The 22737-nt window shown below is 40.1% G+C and overlaps 2 protein-coding genes across 2 annotated transcripts in view; one reads left to right on the top strand and one right to left on the bottom strand.

Moving 5' to 3' along the window:
- The window catches only part of LOC135080027 (midasin-like), a 44288-nt gene extending 29403 nt beyond the window's left edge, over window positions 1–14885 (bottom strand). The window contains exons 1-17 of the mRNA XM_063974698.1: window positions 14724–14885; window positions 13804–14048; window positions 13473–13721; window positions 13013–13308; window positions 12297–12499; window positions 11919–12082; window positions 10330–11840; window positions 10091–10256; window positions 7721–10013; window positions 5917–7642; window positions 4117–5761; window positions 3669–3871; window positions 3159–3291; window positions 2319–2940; window positions 1719–2239; window positions 1371–1547; window positions 605–1020 (exon numbers count right to left, since the gene is read on the bottom strand). Coding sequence (XP_063830768.1) covers window positions 605–1020; window positions 1371–1547; window positions 1719–2239; window positions 2319–2940; window positions 3159–3291; window positions 3669–3871; window positions 4117–5761; window positions 5917–7642; window positions 7721–10013; window positions 10091–10256; window positions 10330–11840; window positions 11919–12082; window positions 12297–12499; window positions 13013–13308; window positions 13473–13721; window positions 13804–14048; window positions 14724–14810 — 10657 coding nt within the window. The 5' untranslated portion in view covers window positions 14811–14885. The remainder of the gene's footprint in view (window positions 1–604; window positions 1021–1370; window positions 1548–1718; window positions 2240–2318; window positions 2941–3158; window positions 3292–3668; window positions 3872–4116; window positions 5762–5916; window positions 7643–7720; window positions 10014–10090; window positions 10257–10329; window positions 11841–11918; window positions 12083–12296; window positions 12500–13012; window positions 13309–13472; window positions 13722–13803; window positions 14049–14723) is intronic.
- Window positions 14886–15199: 314 nt separating this feature from the next.
- On the top strand, window positions 15200–22737 carry LOC135080022 (ATP synthase subunit alpha, mitochondrial). The gene is made up of 10 exons (XM_063974690.1): window positions 15200–15353; window positions 15756–15878; window positions 16283–16396; window positions 16837–17101; window positions 17572–17796; window positions 19166–19335; window positions 19845–19939; window positions 20627–20846; window positions 21375–21542; window positions 22261–22737. Exons 1-10 carry the CDS (start codon window positions 15288–15290, stop codon window positions 22471–22473), a joined length of 1659 nt encoding a protein of 552 aa, XP_063830760.1. The 5' UTR covers window positions 15200–15287; the 3' UTR covers window positions 22474–22737.

The following is a 22737-nucleotide window of genomic DNA, read 5'->3' as shown; positions in this document are numbered from 1 at the left end:
TAAACAAAATAATAACCACAAGCTTATTTGTAATCCATTCTATGCACCAATCAAATTATTTTGTAAATTGTTTATCGTGAAATATTTTTGCCATTATGAAACATTTGGCAAAACATACTTTGCCAAACAATAATTTGGTAAAAAATAATATGCCAAAAACGACATTTGCGAATTAAAAATTTGCAATAAGTTGTTTTGCCAAATGAAAATTTGCCAAATGAAAATTTGGGAAACGTTGTTTGCGATGTGATAATTTGGGAAACGTTTTTTGGCCAAACATTAGTAATCCTAAAATTATGAAATGTTCGGTCAGTAGCTCAGTACTTAAGTATGACAAAAACTGACGGTATTTCATGATCGTTGCGTATAACTTCGTTCCATTCAGCTTAATTACGTCCACTACTGAACAAAGGCATCCCCCAAGGATTTCCATAACGACCGGTATACTTATACGGGGCATAATAAATAAATAAATTCTATAAGAATAAAAATGCAAACTACATATTTAGCCAATGAGTGAAACAACCTATTTCTTCATTTATTTACACAAATTACGCTTGCTATATCAAATAAAGAATTTGAATTTGAATTCGAAAGCACTTACCACTTCCATCAACTTGCTCCTTCATTTGCGACAATATTACCATCAGGCTAGGTGTCAGGATGCATTCAACCTCCGCCCCAATAGCTTCCCAGCAATTCTCGACTACCTGGCCGAATATAGGATACCTCTGTAACAGAGGGCTCACCACATCATTGCATACCAACTTTTTCGGAATGGGTAACCATTCTGCTCTCGTCATATTTCTTACAAAGTTCGAATGCCACTTGTAAACTAAAGATATAACTTCGGATGAAAACAGAGGTTTTTGTTTGGGCGTATGCTCTGTGGGATGGACAGGCTTTTGTTCTAAGGTTGGAGGTTTGAATTCCCCGAAATCGACGTCGGAAAATGAAGGGAATAATTCCTTTATTTCCTTTTGGGCTGTGACTTCGTCATCTTCGTCTTCACATTTAGACCTAAAACAATATACCAGAACGATGAAAAATTGCATAAGATCTTACAACTGCATAAGATCCTACAGTGCTTACTTTTGATGTGACATCGCACGTACTTAAGTTATGAGCATATTTATTTTGAATCTGTGATAAACACACATTCCCTATTTTAAATCTTATGTCAAATCATACATAGCATTCTCCTGTAAGCCAGAGATTTTCAGTCGTTATCTTAACTCGAGTTGTATGTATATGCAGCATTTATTACTGCTCGAATCGAAAACATTACTACATTTATACAAATTGTATCTTTAAGTATGGATCAAACAAACAAAATATACCAAACATTTATACGTGCGAATGTTACTTACTTGGTCACATAAAGCGCTTCATCATCCTGCTTCTTCTTTTCGATATCCATTTGCTCTTTGTACCAAATATCAACAAGTTCCTTTAGAGTCATTTGGACAGCGTTTATTGTAGCCTTGTCTACAGACTCCAGCGCCGTGGCGTGCATTTTCAGCTCTGATAAGTTCATTTTTAATAACCTGAAAAAATATAGAGCATAAAATACATTAAACAGTAAAAAAAACGAGAATATTATAATAATTAGTATATTTTGACGACATTATCATATTATCGAATGCACAACAGTAACAATACTGTGTATTTACCAAACTTTAGATTTATATTAGAATATTTTAGAAAAAGTAACTTACTCAATCATTTCCATGCGCCCGTTTTGCGATTCTCCTTCATTTACCACCTTATTTTTAAGCAGATATTGCATCAAAGTTGGCGACAAATACTGCACCAAATATTTCTCTTTCGTATCGCTTGGTATACTGTTCGGGAACTTCATTAACTTTATTATCGTTTCCACAAAGTTTGGCCCTGCCTCAATCTTCGCGGACATTTCCTTCACCAAGTCGTTAAGCGACATTATACTGTTCTCCACTTGAGATATCGACATTAAGTACGGTTTTGCTATATCAGGGAAGGCATCGGAATATTCCGTTTCAAGTTTCTTGTAGAAAGCGTTCAGTGAATACAGCCATAGTTTGGATTCTTGGACAGCGTGAGATGCGTCTTTTAGCGCTTTAGACAGGCTGAATTCGCCCTGTCCCTGAGGCATTCCTTGGAGAATCTGAAGCAAATGATCGGAGCTTGCCTTCAAGCTCAAGGCCAGGTGGGAAGATGTTTTTGGTTTTAAAACAGACTTGGATACGTGCGTGCAGTCCTAAAAAGAAAAAATAAGGATAAATTAACAACAATTACTGTAAATAGAGGAAATTTCGACGTTGAAAATAAATACATACCGTGAGGAACACGTCATACGTCGGATCTTCGGGCCTGAATGTGTTTCCTTTAGCGTACTTGGATATTTTTGCTAACGTCTTCTCCCTAGTTTCAAAAATCACCCCACAATGTGGGTGCATTTTCTTCAAACTGTCTTTGTTACCCATCAACATTTCAGTGGTCACATCAGAAAATGATATTTGCCTTGTGTCCATTAAATTTCCGAACACCAATCCTTGCATATAATAAGCTGTCAGTAATCCATCTAAAGTATTTAAATCCTCGTCTATATAACGGAGTTTCAGGCGATATTTCTCCACGTGGTCAGTTGGTTTCATTTTGGACATCACAGTGACTAAAATGATGCTGGTATACAAAGCGACTTTGGCAGTCAATACTTTCGTTTCAACAGACTGATCATAAAACACCTCAGACGAAATACATTTCAGCCTTTTGCAGACTTCGAGAGTGTCGTGAATCATGTCTACAAATATTGGTCGATCTTCGACTTCGAATCCTAAATGGACTGCATTATCTAACAAATTCAATTTTTCACACATTTGGTCATAATCTGGCAACACTTTACGCACGTGAGCCATCAGTTGATCGAATTTATTCAGTTCGAAATTTAAGTTTGTATCTCTGAAAAGAATAAAGCATTTAACCCTTAGAAAAATATAGGTACTTTCATCGATAAATTGTACAATTTGGAGTCTATAATCCGGATATGGGCCTTAATCCATACGAAGTAAAAGCTATATTTGCAGGTAAGCTTATTCATTTGATGTGCTATTTAGTTCCTTAATTTGTTAGAAATAAGGAGTTACTTGTCATAACATATACAAATAACTTATACTTACACGGAGTATTTCACAGCCATGCTAAGCGTTGTCATATTCTTCCAAATCATATTCTGTATGATCTCCAGCTGACTTGAATACTTGGCGTGTTCTTGTAACGGCACAGTCTCGTAAGCAAGCACGTGATGGGATCCTAGAAACGAAAAGGAATATTGAAACTAAGGGAAAAGCTGCATATACAATACAAGTAGGTACTTGTTGTATTAATAATTATTTGTACTAGAAATTGAGCAGTTGATGCTATCAATTGAAAAATACTTCAAGACACAACTTCTCAAAAACAAAAAAATCCCTGAAAAATAATTTTCAATTAACTGTTAATTGAGATTTTCAATAAATAGTGAGCCATTCAAGTTGGAAAAAAAATTGACGTCATAGTTTGTCTTCACCACTCTAAATCTGTGGACGCGTTTTGACAGTTCGCAAAAACTATGTCAACGGTTTCAACTATCCTATCTTAAATTAAATCGGGACTATACAACAACAAAAATATATTTATAGAATAAATACCTTCAAGATCCTTCGACAAGGTCATGTTCTGTACATAATACGGCATCAATGGCAAGTTTATAGACATCCTCTTGCTATCAATGGGTACTTTCTCAGGGGCTGTGTCATTATTCACATTCAGGAATGGGTGAGGGTATACGGCAGGCGAGTGAGTCAGCGCTTTGTAAAGTTCGTCGTACAATCTTACTGGAAGACTTGATATGCTGAAAGAAGACAGGATATCGTTACATGAATTACATATTAGATCGTCGATTGGTATTGAACCTTATACCTGGAAGCTTGAAGTTCAAATTTGTCAATCATTGGATAAAAATATGATTTTATGGTGAAGTCAGAACAGTCATTTCATTTCTGTTATCATTTGGCAACTTTAAAAAGTTTGTAGATTGATTAACACAACACAAAGTAAGCAATTTTTGGAAACAATAGAAGTTGGAGTAGTATTTACCTTGTTTTCACTTCATTTATGTCAAAGGTGCCGTCCGTCAATTTGGACAAGTAGTCAAGAAGGCTCAACAACTCTGGCGCAAGCCCTTTGGAAATCCTTGCAAAATGCACCAGATTGGCCAACACTTCACTGAAATCTTTCCTCAAAATAATCTTCTTTTCATCCGCAGTCAAGTCATTTACAACTTTGAATATTTGTTCCTTCAAAATTATTAGCACCCTTTGTATGACACAAGCATTGAAGGGTAGAACGGAAGCATCTGTCTTGTACTGATCAGAATTAGAGCTTATAGAGCTGTTTTGTATAATAGTATTCAATGTTTCTTCGTCTGGAACGTCTAACGCCAATTTCAAGTCGCTCGCCACATTGTAGTTTAAGCGTAGAATTTGATTCTGTCTTTCTAGCGGCTGTTTCAGATTTATAGAGGCACTTTTGAATATAGTGCGCCTCGTCTGACACAGTTCGTACTGACTCTGATTCGCGTATAATATTGGCTGGCCAACCAATTTCCTAAGCTTCTTCCCGAATACAGCAGACTTAGCGCTGACTTGGTCGTTAACTCCAGTGAAACTCAGCACTTTAGAATGAAACTGTTTCTTCACTTCATTGTCTGAAGGCAACATCTTAAACATTTCTTGGAAGAGATGCTTCTCCACCCACTTGCAATGCAGATAAATCGATTTCACCAGTTTCAAGTCGAGAATTCTCTTTTTCCTGGTCACGTCCTGTTTTAGGAACATGCATGAATACGCTACGTCTAGGAATCTGTATTTCCAGTTTAGAATTCGCAGGATGTTGATAGTCGTTTCATCGTCCAGTTTATCTTGTAGGCTTTTGATGACTTTCGAGGTACAATCGTCAATGTATTCAATGTAATTCAGACAGTTTCTCAAAAGTGGGTATTCAGAGAAGTCATCTGTCAACTGATCCATGCGAACTGCTCTCGAGTAATCTACGAATTTAATCCCCTCGGATGAAGGCTTGACATTTATGTAAAATGACGCCACCAGTTGCATGTACAGAATAAGAGTGCTTTCGTTCAATCTTTTGATTGCTTCTTCATTCAACGTGCATTGTTCTGGCAAAAACCTTAGATGGGTTTTCAATAACGTATGAGCCTCAGAGCTATTGAAGATCGATTCATTGAAATTTAGACTGTATACTTTGTACTTGTAGTCATATTCTTCTCTGTCGTTGAATGTTCGGTCTATAACCATGCGCAAAGCGGGCAGAATTTCTTTGGGACATCTTTGGTAGGCTACGAACAAATTGTAAAGTGTGTTTTTTAGTGTTTTCTCGAAACTCGATGCTGCATCGATTTGAATGACGCTGTAAGCTAATCGATTTGCCAGTTCATGGGCAGAGTGTATACACAGCTCTTTGACTCGTAGAGTACTGCTGGCTTCGATATTATCCACGACTTTTGTATTTTGTAGTTCCAGTTCAATTGTTTTTAACATATCGTTCTTCAGCTTTGCTAGAGGTGCCTGGCAGTTGGAAGCGAAGTCTGCCATACTCCGAGGTTTGATGTAGACGTCAGAGAAACTGTTTAGTAGAGCTATATCGTGGGGCACCGCTCGGATCATTTGCTGACGGCTGAGGTGAGCCGCTTGCATCAAGTGGTATATCGTTGGCCGTTCTAAACCTACAACATAAAGAATAAGGGAATATATTACAAATAAATATGTTTAGAAAGACTTAAGAGAAAACAAAAAATCCTCAAGTAAGTTACGTCAATTTACATTCACTGGACGAGCTTTAACATCTGTGAATAAATGAAAATAATCAAATTGGTCTTACCTTGAATATACGACTCCATCAATTCATGACACCTAAGGTACAGCTTATGGTACTTCACTGGGAGGCCGCATGACAGCAGCAGAGCGCTTAGATCCATGTAGGGCATGGTATCCGTCAAAGTGACATTCCAATCATCTGGTCGAAGCAAATATATCTCCACACCTCGGTTCCTCATAGCCCTCGAAATCTCTCCATACTTAGGGTCCATTGTGAAGAAAATTCTGAAGTTAGGATGGGGCTTGATCTCGCACATTTCTCCACGCTCCGGTATACTTAAAACGCCGTTTGGCTCCAATAAGCCATTCAACCTATCCAACACGGCTGATGACGTCAAATTGACGTTGTCCAACAACAACCACGAGCCTTCGATCAATGTTTTCACTAACAGTGAATCTACCCACTCGAATTTCCCACCGGCATTTACAGATGACGCTTTAGCCGCTTTCGAAAGCAAACGGTTCAAATTATCTTCCAATTCTTTCAATTTGTCAGTCAACGCTTGAGAATGTTCGGTGTGACGAACTAAATGTTTACAGTGTCTCAACAGGAACTTAATCTTTTCATTGAACCTTGTCATCTCATCCATCTCATTATTATCATTGTTCAGCAACTTATTATACTCGTACAAGTGTGAAAGCAAATTGTTCGACTTCCAATTCGCGGTTTGGTTCAGCCATATATTTCTTAAAACGTGGACAGTGAGAGTTTCTATTTTGTCGAAGAGATTTTCAAGATTTCTGTTGAGGTCGACTTGCTCGAATCCTCCTAAAAGGTCGGAAACGTCCATCGCTGACGTCACTGGAACTACATGGAGGTCGTTTGCCGTCAAGTCTGCGAGTACTTGAACTATTGTACTTTTTCCTGTAGCAGTGGGCCCGACGAGGATCGAGAGCCAATTCATATTCACGCTCTGAGCCAATGCTTTTAAAGACGACATCTGACTTCGGAGTAATACTGAACTGGTCTGCATAGCTCTACGATTTTTAAAGCATTTCTCAACATTCCTCTCCAATGAAACATCTCCAATACTGATTTCATCCATATCTATGCTGAATTGCGGATTAGAGTCGCTGCGTGGATATTTGGGGCAGAAGTATTGGTCGTACTTGCTTTTCATCTTCTCTTTGTCTTCTGCTGTTCTCATACGGTTGACGTAGAGCATATCTAAGAACTTTCCGGGAGAAACCTTTTTTCCCTTCTTCAGGTCTTCAATCATGGCCTCGCACCATCTCTGGATATCTCTTAAGTTCATCTCCCAAGGACTGCCACGGTGACCCCAACACTGCAGCTCGGTAATTTCGTGCGCGACTTCACAATTGAAGTTTACTATTCTATGTAATATGTCTTTATCCAATGTCGAGTACTGCGCTTCGACTATGTAAATAAGGTCGTCTTTCGTCAAAGTATCGATGTACACTTGGGTAAATCTGTTCAAGAATGAGACAGGTAGACCTCTACGGGCGCCTCCTTGCTTTAAAGGATTTTGGCAGGCGAACAATCGGGTTTGTTCCTTCACTTTAAAAGTCTTCCCTAACTCTGGTATATACACCTCACCTCTGTGATCCAAACAGGCGTTCAGGCCTTCCAAGACCGGCTGGGGTGCCAGATTCAACTCATCTAATAAGATCCAGTCACCATTTTGAAGAGCGCTAAGGAATGCGCCTTCTTTGAATGTGAAAGATCCATTTTCGTTTGGTAGATCAGTTCCAAACAGATCGGTGATGTCCTGAAACACACAATGACATTAGAACTTACGAAAACCTTAATAAAATAGACAACATTTTAATATTAATTATTTACTTACCGTTTGGTCGCTCAAGTTTAACCGGACCACTTTGTGCCCTGACGATTTGGCTAATGCTGAGACCAAACTAGTTTTGCCAACTCCAGGATTTCCTTCAAGAAGGATGGCTTTATTTAGCTGAAGACCCCGCAGTAACCGCAACGTGTTCGAACCAGTCGTTGGTGCAGTAAAGGTGAACTTCTCGGTTTCCTCTGATACCTCCATTTGGGGCCCAATTTCAATGTAGAAAGGATTGATACCAAACCTTTGTCCGTCATATTCCGCTTTTAGTTGTACATGTTTGCTACTAAGTGTGTCTTTTAACGTTTGCGTATAATCATTTCCAACCTGTTTGAGTAAAAAGTTTATAGCATTTTCTCGCAGCAAGATCAAAGTCTCTGAATCAATATGCCCTGTAAGAGCTGTTCCAAAACAATCAAGGAACGTCATGCATGCACCGTGAACGTAAGCCTCAGGTGCATCAAGAAGATTTTTCACCACGGTCACGTTAATAAATTGCACCCAGGACAAAAGATCGCGGATACTAAATGGGAATTTGTTGGTAACTTCCGACCCCTTTAACCAATCCGTAAATTCTAATATTGCAAACCCTATCCCGGATGTACCATCCTCTTGGTTTCCCAAAGAAATCCCTTTATTGACACTGTTTTCAAGCACTCGCAACAAGTCTTCTTTGGACGAAGCGCTATCGCACCATATCTCGGTGAATCTATTCCTAAGAGCGGGTGAAAGTTCTTTCTTTCCAAAATCTCCCCCAGGATTCATTGTTCCAATAAAGTGGAAATTCTCTTGCGCTACTATAATCACGATATCTGAATTCTCTTCCATGCCTCGTTCAGATAAAACCAACTGCCTTTCAGGTTCGAGCAAAGAGTTCATTCTTTCTAAAACGCTGTCATCAGCGAGTGAGATTTCGTCAGCTAAAAACAAATCTCCGTTCTCCATGGCTTTTATGAGTGGTCCGTCAACCCACTCAAATAGTCTTCCATCGTTTTTGTACTGTCTCACAGGCCGAAGTCCTCCAAGGAAATCTGAGCTTTCCGTGTGCATGTGGCAATTCACAGACAGCAGTTGTCGTTTAGTTAACGCTGCTAGAACTTGACATATCGTGGTCTTTCCACAGCCAGTCTCTCCAACTAGTAGCACAGGCTCATTGAACGTAAACGCTTTGGCTATCAGGACGCCTAACCTCCTCATGTTGTATGTCCAAACGACATGCGCAAACTCTACGAGCTGGTTATTGAGAATCGTTTGCAGAATGGCTTTGGTCACTGGAGACGTGGTTTGGTGAAGGCTGAACAAATTATCTGGACACACCTTCCTCTTTATATGCTTCTCTATAACATCCTCAATAATTTTCCGCTCGTCAGATTGCCTCACTTTCCCTGCCAGTACCAGATAGCCTTCATCTGCTATGTGCTGATCCCAATCGTAAAACTTCTCTTCCGTTAATACTTCTTTCGAAGCTTGTTTGTAACGCTGTCCCCAACGGAACAAGTCTCTCAGTGTAATAAAGCTGTCTTTCCCTTGCACTGCAGCGGAACCACGCCTTCTGATTTGCAGCTCAGCCATCACTTCAATCATCTTTTTGGAATAAGCAGGAGGCACGTGACATCTTTGGTGTAAAATTATCTCAAGTTCATTTCGTGGTATCTCGTCAAAGTGCAGCTCAACGAATCTGTTCCTGAAAGCCCTGGACAGCATCTTGCGGCCGCCATATAACCCAGGTGGATTCTGGGTCGCAAACAGCATGAAACTGGGATCAGCTTTGACGACTTGCTGCGTCTCTGGTATGAACAACTCGCGGTTGTCATCTAAAACACGATTTAGAGCTTCCAAGACATCGCTGGGTGCCAAGTTCAGCTCATCGAGAATAATCCAGTATCCCTTCCTCATCGCTTCGACGAGAACTCCTTCTTTGAAGACCAGACGCCCGTTGGCATCTGCGGCATACGATCCAATATACTCTTGTAAATCTGTGTGTTCGTGGTTATTTATTCTGACGCAGTAATTCCCTGAAGCTTTAGCGATGTATGTGATAAGGGACGTTTTTCCCACAGAGGTATCTCCTTGCAGCAACACCGGTAGTCGTCCTAGAGATATGATACGTGCAATATCTCGGAGATTTTTCCTCACTGTTGAGGTCAAGATGTAACCTTCAGGTATGTCGATATCCAATTTGCCCTGAGGGATCCAATGACCTTCGAAGAGCAAGTAGTTTTGTCCACGAACTTGCGGTTCGGGGATCAACTGGTTCAGAATGGATTTGACTGATTTTTTCCCCAGAACGGCTCTGCAAAAATTAAGGCAAAAATGAAATTATTTTTTAAGAGAAATATTAGGAACTTGAACCTTATTAAAATGACTTACTTCGCTATCATAGCTTCGACTTTAGGATGTGAGGAACTGTCCAGCTGCGTCAGAAACGACAAGCAAAAGGCTTCATACAGAGACCTTGATACAGTGCCACATTTTGCCTTAGCTGCGGCTGTCAAGGCCCTGCATAGGGTTCTCAGAGAATAGTGGGGAGCATTGCCTGAAAACATAGTGCAAGTTATAGACCATGAAAACCTTTTCAGATTAAAAATATGACTTCTATAAATATTTACCTGATCCATCCACCAAATTCAGTTTAGCCTCTTTTCGAATACTGGCATAGAAATTGAAGATAGATTCCAATGTTGCTCCGCTCAAATTCATGTGATACAAGTAGTCGCCAATGAGGAGCATCAAATCGTTCCTCTCAGTCAACTCGTCAATGAAGAACTCTGTGAAACGATTCCTTAACCCAACTGGCAAGTCTTTTTTCCCAACATCTGTGGCCGGGTTCATGCAAGCAAATAGGGTGAAATCAGGATGACGCTTTATGGGAACTTTATCCCCTTTTTCTATCAAGTGTACGCTTTCGTTTTTATCCTCCAACAATCCAGCCAGGCACTCCAATATCTCGGCTGACGCCAAGTTTATCTCATCCAGGAGTACCCAGTAGCCTTCTTGCATAGCCTTAACTAAGGAACCTTCTATGAAAGCAAACGTCAATTTCGAGGCGGCTTTCACTTGGAGCTCTAGCTTGCTAAGTTTATGGCCAAAAGCTTGCCACACTTTAAGCCTTTCTTCTTTCCTTTCATTGGTTAACCTGGTGACAGCTGATCTGTAACTTTGCTTGATCAACGCCAATAGAGCCGTCCAATTTTCTGTTTCGTAACAAGTTTCGATATGACCAAGAAACTTTTGATTTTTTTCTACATTATAGAAGCTGCGGAATAATCCATCGAATTCGTTGATGATCGGTCTGATGACGTATTTCATATCGACCGGTTTGTAACCACCGAGTAAGTCAGCAGAGTCCGATTGCTGATTCATATTGATGACGACGAGCTTGTGACCCGTTTGTCTCGCAAGGTACTGGACAGATGATGTTTTTCCTGTTCCTGTTTCACCAACAAGTAGCACTGGCTCGTTAGACGTGACGCAACAAGCAATTTTCTCTAGTAAACAAGCCGACTGCCTTGTAAATGAAAACACTACTTGTTTGCTATCTAAGTCTATTGATTCTAAACTCTTTTCAACTCTTTGTACTTTAGCTCTTCCGACTTCGAGTGCCCTTGTAGTGAGAGACACATTCGGCTTGTGGTGTTTGCAATAAAACTCTGATTTAGTCTCGACGATTCCTAAGCATGTGCCGATCTTTTTGGCCAGTTCAAGCCTGTGCTCTGGTGAGGAGACTGAGCAGGTGAATATGTCCAAGGCATCCTGCAGAACTTTCAAAGCGGATTCAGGACTTGACACATCAAAATCTTGTACAGATCTTGAGCACCATTTGATCAAGTCTCTCGTGGAGATAAGTCGAGAACCTCTCATGACTGTGATACTAGTTTCATTGTCCTGGCTGTCTTGTTTAGTGGAATGTAAGGATGTGTCATGACTGCCCACAGAGAACATCATGAACACTTCGATAATCTTGGCGCTGATTGTGGAGAGACTGGGGTAAAGAGTTTGGATAATCTCTCCTAGTTCGGACCTTGATAATGGTTCAACGTTTATTTGCGTCAAATGTTTTTGGAGCAATGTGCTCGAGCTGGACATTTTCTTTTGGAACCCTGCGTGTGTTGCGAGTGTCCTAAAAATAAGGTTTTCATAAAATACTTACAGAGAAAAGTGAAGTTTTGCTAAGACAGTTGGAAAAAGCTGCACTTACCTTTGGGTAACAAATAATTGGAATCCGGGAGTGACGGGCAACGTATCCCTGTATCCGGGCACGCAAAGGGAGTAGCGTTCGAGAAGTGAACTCAAGGTAGATGCAACGTCCAGCGCTGCAGAGTCGATATCCTCAAGTAACAACCAATGGCCATTTTGAACTGCCTAAAACGTACAATGTGTTTTTTAAACTCTATTAAGGTCATCGTCACTCTTAAGGTGCAATTTGCAATTGCGAATCGGCGCAGGCTCCTCTAATTCCGTTTGGCATCGTGCGAATGCGACAGATTCCGAAAATGTGGAAACGGCATTATTTACACGTATTTAGAAAAATCATAAAACTTAAAATGTATTTTTACAGTCGTAAATAAAAACCTACCTCAGTCAACACTCCGGGCCTCCAAATAAATTCTCCTGGCACGTCCGTACACTGATGGGAACCCAACAACATTCTAGAGTCCGTTTGATCTCCTAACTGCACTTTTTTGAACGCAAATTGCTTGCGGCCAGTTATCGCGGCTAAATGCTCTACTAAAGACGTCTTTCCTGAACCCACAGGGCCCAGAAGGCATACTGCTTTACCTATAACATAACAATACAATATTATTAAGGTAAAAGTGTCCTAACATTTTACAATAATTGTTCAGTTTGGCTTCAAAAGTAGATTAAACAAAGTTCTGTTTTTACCAATTAACAAGCAAATACCTAACTCTATTTAAACGATTTAGGGTCCATGCACATTGCGTTTTTCTAGACACAATGAGGGCTATCGTTTTAGCGCTCACCAGTTAGCGCCACTGTAGAGTAAGGTCCTGTCACTTGACAGTGGCACCAACTTGTGAGCATTTTGCACTCATCAAGATGGCGCCACTGTAGAGTAAGGTCCTGTCAATCGCCAGGGGTGCCAACTGTTAAATATAAAAACCATAGCCCTCATTGAAGCAAGTTTTAACAACGCGTTCTGAATCTGATTGCATTAAGCCATGTTGACCGCGCCAAACGCGATGTATGCGTGGGCTATAGGCCCACGCATACTTGTACCACGCACAGGCTTATTAACCTTTTCTATAATTTAATGTTTTTAGTGTAAATTACCTGATGCCACAGCCAAAGCCAAGCTCCTCAAATTGCTGACTGTAGATTTGACAGGAACAAGACTACTTTTCTGGACTTGCCCTTTATCATGAATGGGTAACATAATCCCATCAATGTTCACAACGCTGTTTAAATTCTCCGCTTTGACAGGTTCGTCTATTGGTATCACCCGGCTTTTGTCAATACTTGAGAGGTATTTTAGCTCAGCTTCGTTAGGTATACTAAGCTTTTTGCTTAATGCCGCAGACTGTGCTTCTGTCATGTTGGTAACAATAACCATGCATTCCTTGACCATCCTAAAAGTTTTGGATAAAAGATATAAAATGCACGCTCTTTTGTAATTTACATTAAAAAATTCGCTTTTGATCCGTCTCAACTTTTAGATATTCTGCTTAAACAAGATAATTATGGCAATGTCACAAAGAGGAATATACAAAAATATTACAAGAAACTACCATACCTTCGAACTCCAACATCATAGTGGTCACTAAACCGGTGAATAAAAACAGACCAATCCCATTTGATGGAAAATTCATTTGGTAGTTTTGTGAGCAATTTATAAGAACAAGTGACAATCTGACTGTCTGTCAAGTCTCGATGATTACTGATGTATCTCCTTTTCTTAGGAGCCCGAGGGCAATTTTCAATCTCTGATCCGTAAACGGAAAATGGTGGTGTCGGATTGAGCTCAAAATATTTAAGAGCATATCTGTAAAAATATTGAAAAAAAGAAACAAATTAAAATGTATCTTTAAATTGGTGCTGTAATTTAAAAAGTTATAATAACTTACTGCAATATATCTGGATGATCGCTCAATATTGCTAAAACATATGAGTTGTCAAGATGCACAAGCCAATCCAAATAATGGTCAGTGCTTTTCTTTATGGGTTTCAATGGGATTTTAGATGATACCAGTGCCAATAGCAAATTGGATACATGCTCTTTTAATATTTCTGCATTAGTAGTATTCACTAGATGATCTGATAATCTATCTATAGCATCTTGAAGCTCTATTTTGCTGCCACACAATGATTTCTGAAACAAAATGTACAGTCATTATTAATTGAAGGCTTTATTATGCCCTTGGCCATGATTGTTTAACTTTCATTGGGACCAATGTGTTAAAAAGCATGATATAACGTAGATACTAACTGCGTGACATAACCTTGAATAATAGCAGCCTGACCAATTTATTATTTTAGTAACTTAAGAACTACCTATAGACAATTTAATTTATTATGTAAGTATTATTTATTGGCTGGTTTCTTCATTTTATTGCAAATAACTTCAGCATTGAGTATAAAGAGCAACAAGAGCGTTAAATATGTATAAAGAAAATAATTATGTATTCCGAGTCAAAACTTATAATTTGTTTTTTTAGTACTTTTTCTACAAAAGTATATGTTTTTATTCACAACCAGTAATATTCTCTTAAAGTTTAAGCTTTTGCAGCTTCTAATTTTTAATAACGATGTAAAAAACTAAAGAGAGTGCCATTTAAAATTTATTATTATGCCCATATGGCATCAACATAAAAAATCGATTGGAAGTCATTTGCTGGACCAATCAAGATCATCTCACTGCACCTAGATGTCATGTAACCTCACTAACGTTTGTGCGTTAAATATAAAATAGCTTTTATTGATTTTAAAGCCCCAAACAGGGTGCAAGTCTGTGCAAGTTTACCAAACTATGTAAAACACAACTAACCAAAACTTCCTCAACTTCTGCTGTTGACTCCAGAGTACTCTTCGTACAGACATCTTTCAAAGCAACAAAAATATCAACAAAAGACATTTTTCACACCATTACTTAGACTTTTTTATCAAATAGAAATTGTAGCCGGGCACTGCAACAAGTAAACCGCATGTGCATTGCACATGCGCGATTGACACTGACAGAGGTGACAGATATTTGACATTGACAGTTAATGCGTTTCGTTTCACGAATACTATCTTGACCGTTATTTTGCTCCTCATTATCGTTGTTCTAGTTCCCAGTGTTCTCAATAAAAAATGAAAAAAAAAAACATTTAGGTTTATCGTTTGAATTTTATTTTCAAAGTTTTTGACTTGAATTCAATAACGAGCTATGAATTTCATAGCTCCAAATTCATGGAACTTCACTAGTTTCTGAAAATTCCGAACGAAATCATCAATGCGGTCAAACCATAGACAAAGATCGATTGTGTCACTTCCGGTTCTACCGCAACGAGTCGCGAGCGGAGAACTACACGGGCCTTCTGTCTGCCATAGAAATAAGAATTTGTGAAAAATGTCTCTAATCTCCGCTCGTTTGGCCTCTTCCGTGGCCAGGCGTATTCCAAATGCTGCCTCACAGGTACTGTTTCACGATTCGTATATTTAGAAGTGCTTTCAACGTTTGTAAAAGGTATTTTTTGCGCCCGGCGATCGGGTCTTGCTGAACACCAACATGATCGAACTGCAACCATTACTCAATTATCCATATTTTCATAAGTTCCTGCCACCTTATTGTTCTAAACCGCTTATACCTCGATATCTTATTGAAACTTCAGTGAACAAATGTATATTTTGATGTATTTTTTCAATGATACGTGTTATGTAATAAGTGGGTGTTCGGTCTTCTATCAGATTATTGGGTTGCTAAGTGGTGATGAACGTTAAGTAATCGTCCAATACCCTCGGACGACGAGCAGTAGTGATAATATAGTGTCGTTAAGTGATGTGGTAATGATGACTTTGGTTATGTTCGGTGGCGCAGGTGTCGAAGGTCGCGGTACCCGCCGTGGCGGTAGCCTCCCGCAAGATCCATGTCTCCTGCAGCCAGAGAGCCGCCGAGATCTCCACGATCCTCGAGGAGCGAATTCTCGGAGCCGCGCCCAAGGTCAGTGATCTATTACATAAACACATCCCTGTCAGAGAGGTTATAGGGACGTACCTAATCCATTGATAGTAACTAATAGTAAGTTACAGGATGTTGTTACATGCTTTTCCGTGGTTATCACAACCAATGTGGGTTTAGAAAAAAAAATCTTGGACCTATTTATTTATTGATCTTGATACAAATGTATGATGTTTATATCTTTTCTGACACACAACCTCAATAGGTTTTTGATCTCTTCCTATTTAAGGAAAAAAATTGGTTTGTTTGACTTTGAATAAAATATTCAATAGAAAATTGGACTTAGGGGACAAAATCTCAATCAATGCATGAATTTTATTTCTATTCTTTTTCTATAGATCAGGAGGTCTAAATTGTGCCATTCATAGTTTTTATTTGATTTCTAGGCTGACTTGGAAGAAACTGGCCGTGTGTTGAGCATTGGTGATGGTATTGCCCGTGTCTATGGTCTTAAGAACATCCAGGCCGAGGAGATGGTGGAATTCTCCTCTGGTCTCAAGGTAAGAAAAAATTTATTATATGTTCAGAAAAAATTAACATGACTAAATTGACTCACTTATCAAGTCAAATTTAGGTATTAGTTAATAAGTAGTCAATAAATAAAGCCTATATTTGAGTGGAGACTAAATGACCTGATGTCGTCAGGCTGTTGATGATGAATACTATTCCTCAACTACACCATAGCTTCCAAGGCTGATAGTGTCATGTTTGACTTCAAGTTTTGTAATTTTTCTCATAATAAAATTTTCTAAATCTCAGCACCTACCAATAAAAATAATAATATTAGTTGTAGCAAATTACAGGAATTACTTTTATTTTAAGGTAGACAAAAAATTGGTTCATATGATGAGCTGTATGCCTCTGTGACTAAGTTACTGCCAGGGTTGTAAGATACTACTATAGCCAGCCAAATCCACTTCACAATCTGTTGTATCCCTAGGGTATGGCCCTCAACTTGGAGCCCGACAACGTGGGTGTGGTAGTGTTCGGTAACGACAAGCTGATCAAGGAAGGCGACATCGTCAAGCGTACCGGCGCCATCGTCGACGTGCCCGTAGGCGAGCAACTGCTCGGCCGTGTCGTAGACGCTCTGGGTAACGCCATTGACGGCAAGGGACCGCTCGACACCAAGTCGCGTATGCGAGTCGGTATCAAGGCCCCCGGTATCATCCCGCGTGTGTCTGTGCGCGAGCCTATGCAGACTGGTATGTATTACATTTTATTTGCAGTATAATTTGTTGAAATAGAGAAAGATGTGATTATGTCTTGCAAAAAACACCTTAAGTCTTTTGACTCACATCATCACATTCACAAAGTAAAAGCTGCTCTATTGAAAATAAATAGGACCAGTCAGACCTTATATTTTTTTCTCACAAAATTGCATAGTTTTCTACTAAGTGCATATCACATGAGTATTTGTGATTAACTACATCCAAAGGACCTATCAAGGATTGCTTGTTAAAATGTTAATTTGCTTATTTCCGCCATTTCTTATGGAAAAAAAGTGTAAAGAATTTACATGCATCCATGCGCCATTTCTTTAGAGCCCGCAAATAAACTTTGAAATGGCCAGGGCTGCATCATTCGCCACATCGCAAACGTTGCGAGACGGCGCGAGCTAGTTACGTCAAAAATCTCTTGGAACCCATTGATTCTACTGACACCATCTACCCAGGTATCAAGGCCGTCGACTCGCTCGTGCCCATCGGTCGTGGTCAGCGTGAGTTGATCATCGGCGACCGTCAGACCGGCAAGACTGCGTTGGCCATCGACACCATCATCAACCAGCAGCGCTTCAACAAGGGCGAGGATGAGAAGAAGAAGCTGTACTGCATCTACGTCGCCATCGGACAGAAGAGGTCCACCGTCGCTCAGATCGTGAAGAGGCTGACTGACGCTGGTAAGTGGTTAAAATTGTCTAAGAATTTCTATGTGTATTTTTCTGAGTAGGTCCAAAGCAGTCCTGGATCTGTCAATAGGCCGTATAGGCCGCGGCCTAGGGGCGGCAGATTTCAGATGACGCTTACTTGATTTCAGAAGATAAAAGTTAAATAAAGATCCAACCCCACCCTAGCGGCAAAACTGTAAATCCGCCACTGGGTCAAAGTGCCTAAAAGAGTACCTGTCAGTAGGTCTCTCCTAAGTGAATTTATGTATTTAACCATCTAAAAATGCTACACAGGATGTCATGCAAGAGTCTGTTTAAGAGGGTTTTTGAGAATACCTAAACTTAATGAATAGTGCAGGCATTCTCCCAAAATAACAGAGGAATCGATTTTTGACTTGGCGGCCGGCGAATACAGCAAGGAACACTCATATCAATGCTCCTTTGGAATCGGTCTCTGAAATAAAAGCATACTATACCAGAATAAATAAAATCAAGACAGGCACTGTAGTTTTTGTGAAAGAATGCATTGTAAATGAATTATTGAACTCAAGTCTTTGTAGTTCCTCCATTTTCCCGACACAAAATGCTTGCCAGTTGTTACATAATGCCTATTATAGATTTTCCATGAACTAGGTCACACTAACTGGATTTAAAATAGGTCATCGACTTTTGAATGTTGCACAGACTTGCAGCATTGCAATGCAGTCACAATGGGCTTGAACTGAATGCATTTTTAGGTTTGATATGCTACTATAGGTACTGACTAGACGTAGCAAGTAATTCATTATCTGTCTTATCAGATAAATTAGTTGATTCATACTAAACAAACTTCAGAATCCAAAAGTTAGTGCATTATCGTCTTCACAATAGGGATAAGGGGACCAATTTATGACAAACTTATCCAGGTCTTAACTTCACCATCTTATCCTAATGCACTCTAATTTGGGTCTTATGTGGTTTATCATAGAAAACAATTTAACACTGCGCCATTTCCCACGTGCCATCAACTACACACACAACAATTTTAGTGTCTGCCATTTGTGCATTATTGGCTTTACAATAGGGACCAATTTATGTCATGTAGGAGGCTTTCCACCTACAACTCATTCTTTGTATCTTATAAGCTCTATCATAGAAGTTCATAGAACACAATTTAACACTGCACCATTCCCCAGGTGCCACCAACTACACGACAGTGATGGCACTGTGTCTTCAAGAGGCATGTCCTCTCCTCACGCTCTATTTTGTATCTTACGACGTTTATCACAGAACCCATTTTCCAGGTGCCATCAACTACACCACCACTGTGTCTTCAAGAGGCATGTCCTCTCCTCACACTATTTTGTATCTTACGACGTTCATCATAGAACCCAATTTCCAGGTGCCATCAACTACACCATCATTGTGTCCGCCACCGCGTCCGACGCGGCGCCTCTGCAATACCTGGCTCCGTACTCGGGCTGCGCCATGGGAGAGTTCTTCCGTGACAGCGGCAAGCACGCCCTGATCATCTACGACGACTTGTCCAAGCAGGCCGTGGCCTACCGTCAGGTTTGTGAGAACTTTGCATTATAATCAGCATGAGAAGACAGAATCAAGTGGGAATAAATGCTCCATATCACTTCCTGAAGAAGTTCAAATTAATTATGCTACTTATACAGTCAATTCAGAGCCATCCTCCCACATCAAAGTGTGAGAGTTACATCATTACCATCTGAATTATCTCTTCTCTTTGGGCTAACTTGTCTAATGCCCGTTTTCACCATCAATCCCTAATTTTTAAGTGACCCCTATGGTAAAAAATAACAGGAATTTAGTTTACATAGGGGTCACTTATAAAAATTATGTTTAATTATTGATGGTGAAAACGATCATAACTCTCTGATTTCAGTGATCTCAATTCACTCATTGATATTAAAGAATAATTTTACTGGGTTCTCTTTCTAAATGGTAGATGTTTAATTTCATATCAACCAAGCCAACTTATAGAAACGAACCTTTATGGAGTATTTATTTATTTATAAGTGATAGTAAATAATAATAAAAAATGTTGTAAACAGATGTCCCTGCTGTTGCGTCGTCCCCCGGGTCGTGAGGCCTACCCCGGTGACGTGTTCTACCTCCACTCCCGTCTGCTCGAGCGTGCCGCTAAGATGTAAGCTAATCACAATATAATCAGTAAATCTACAACACATAAGCTTCATTGTAGTATATAATTACAAAACAAGTAACAGAAGAAGATAATAGATAGATGGAATTCGCTGCCTACTGCTGTCTTTCCCGAACGCTTATAATCTGGGCCTTTTCAAGCCGAGAGTGAATAGGCACTTATAGGGCGGATATTTACCATCCTAGGCGAAATATCTGCCTTGTTCTGCATAAAAAATACCTTGTCCCGTGACAAGTCTGCAAGAAAATTTAAAACATTCTATCTCGTAGTTGCATATGCTTCCAAGTTTTCAGACGTTTAAAGATAGAAAAAGAGATTAATGTTATGGTTTAAGATCTTTATTTCTCACAAGAATTATAATTCACTTACGTGAGATAATTAAATACAATATTTTGTTACTCTTCTCTAATGTTACTCTACACACAAGTAGTAGTTACTACAAGCATAACCAAATGGACTTTTAGAGATCGAATATCTGTTTTAACACCCAAACTCTCCTCTTACATACAGTAAGAAGACAAGATCAAAATGACTGAAAAAAATACGTCCCCATACCAATCAGCCGATACTGATGACTGGATGAATGTGGATATTGTTCCTGTAGGAACATTGTGGCATTTGAGCACCACCCATCACCCACAATGTGCAAATATTCAACAAATCTCTCCCCAGGTCCGACAAGATGGGCGGTGGCTCCCTGACCGCTCTTCCCGTCATCGAGACCCAAGCCGGTGACGTGTCCGCTTACATTCCCACCAACGTGATCTCCATTACTGATGGACAGATCTTCTTGGAGACTGAGCTGTTCTACAAGGGTATCCGACCGGCCATCAACGTCGGTCTCTCTGTGTCCCGTGTAGGGTCCGCTGCCCAGACCAAGGCCATGAAGCAGGTTGGTTGTTTTTTAGTGCATGACATTTCAGGAACATCTTAGATAACTGCTCTACTCAAATAATTTCACGGCTTACATAACAGATAAGTAGATAAGTGTTCCGTCGTCAATAAGTGAACTGCCCTACCAACTAGGAAATTCAACGCGGTCCCGGAAACATAATTTTTCTTCCACAAAATTTGAAGTTTATCACTTCAATATGCTGATGCTACTGAATCAACTATCAGATTCAGACTACATATGGGTACAAAAGTATACGCCCGCGACTTCGACCGCGTATAGTACACGCTTTTAGCCGTTTCTGTTTTGTAGTTTTGGCGAAACATAATAAATTATCCAAATAGATATTTCCGCACACGTCTTTCCAGTAGATCACAAAAAAATCTAAGTACATAATATCCCTTTCTTCCTTCTGTCAAGATCCTGGCTACACAGGAGTTGCTATGGGAACGAGATTTATTTTCATTTCATCCTTACGCAGACCCCAATAATCACAATATACAAAACTAAATCCAATCCCCTCACCAGGTGGCCGGTTCCATGAAGCTGGAGTTGGCCCAGTACCGTGAAGTGGCCGCTTTCGCCCAGTTCGGTTCCGACTTGGACGCCGCCACCCAGCAGCTGTTGAACCGTGGTATGCGTCTCACTGAACTGCTCAAGCAGGGACAGTACGTGCCCATGGCTATTGAGGAGCAGGTAAGGGAACTTTTTATTATTTTTTTCTATTAGGACACCATTTTTCCATGTTTGAAGCGCGTTTGTAGCGAAATACATGCAAGTACGCAGCCTGTAGACATTTGTAGTGAACAAGCCGCGCGGTACTGAAATGCTACAAAAAATATTGGGATTGTTACAGTCGGCATCAAATAATTCGTGACAACCTGGCTGGAAATTTATACTCCGACAAACGTTACTTTGACATTACGACACACTACACTACCCGGACAAAGGGTGTCGAAGTAAAGTCATGGCGATATTCAGTAGTGTCAGAGATTATTTAGGTAGCCCACCTAAAGTGGCCAAATCTACATTAGTCTCGTACTTTTTGGCTACTTTGAGTGTTACGAACTATTTGACGCTATGTCGTCTACCAGCTAAGTGCTACATTAGGTCATTCATTCATCGTTCCTCTTACTATAGTATTGTATACTATTTGTATAGTCGCCAGCAAATCGTACAGTATTTAGCTCGACGACGCTGCCACGGCAACGGATGCGCTCGTTTGCCAAAGATATGACGTCACAGATATTCTAAGCATGACTTGCCCTTCATTCACTAAACTGAAATGGAAATATCCCATCATACACATAGTAACTCGCGATTGTTAGTTGATTTTGACCCATTTTCTGTTAGTTCCACGAGTTTTAAAATAGATGCCTTATGAGCAAGAATATGATGTTTTTTTGTTTCTCAGGTCGCCATCATCTACTGCGGTGTCCGTGGACACCTCGACAAACTGGACCCCACCAAGATCACCGCTTTCGAGAAGGAGTTCACCCAGCACATCAAGACCAGCCACCAGAGCCTCCTCGCCACCATCGCCAAGGACGGACAGATCACGCCCGAGTCTGATGCCGCCCTCAAGAAGATCGTCACCGACTTCATCGCGACCTTCTCTTCCCAGTGAAGCCCCTAGCGTAGACTTCGCGAATCGGCGTCGACATGACATTGTACCCGGCATTTGATTACTCAGTACAATCCCATGTCAACCCAGCAATAAAATAATAAGTAGCTTATTAGCGGAAATTCTGCTCCTGGCGAGCACAGTCTCCGCTAATGGTGTAAGTGTAGTTATCATTCGTATGGACTGTATTGAATGTTGATACAATCATGGAATGTATTTATCTCGAGGCAGGAGTGGTTATACATAATTAAACTTCTTAAAAACGTT

This window comes from Ostrinia nubilalis, chromosome 17 (genome assembly GCF_963855985.1).
Source record: "Ostrinia nubilalis chromosome 17, ilOstNubi1.1, whole genome shotgun sequence".
In the NCBI taxonomy this organism is placed as follows: Eukaryota; Metazoa; Arthropoda; class Insecta; order Lepidoptera; family Crambidae; genus Ostrinia; species Ostrinia nubilalis.
The sequence above is the reverse complement of the archived record's forward strand: the minus strand, read 5'-3'. Positions and strand labels throughout refer to the sequence as shown.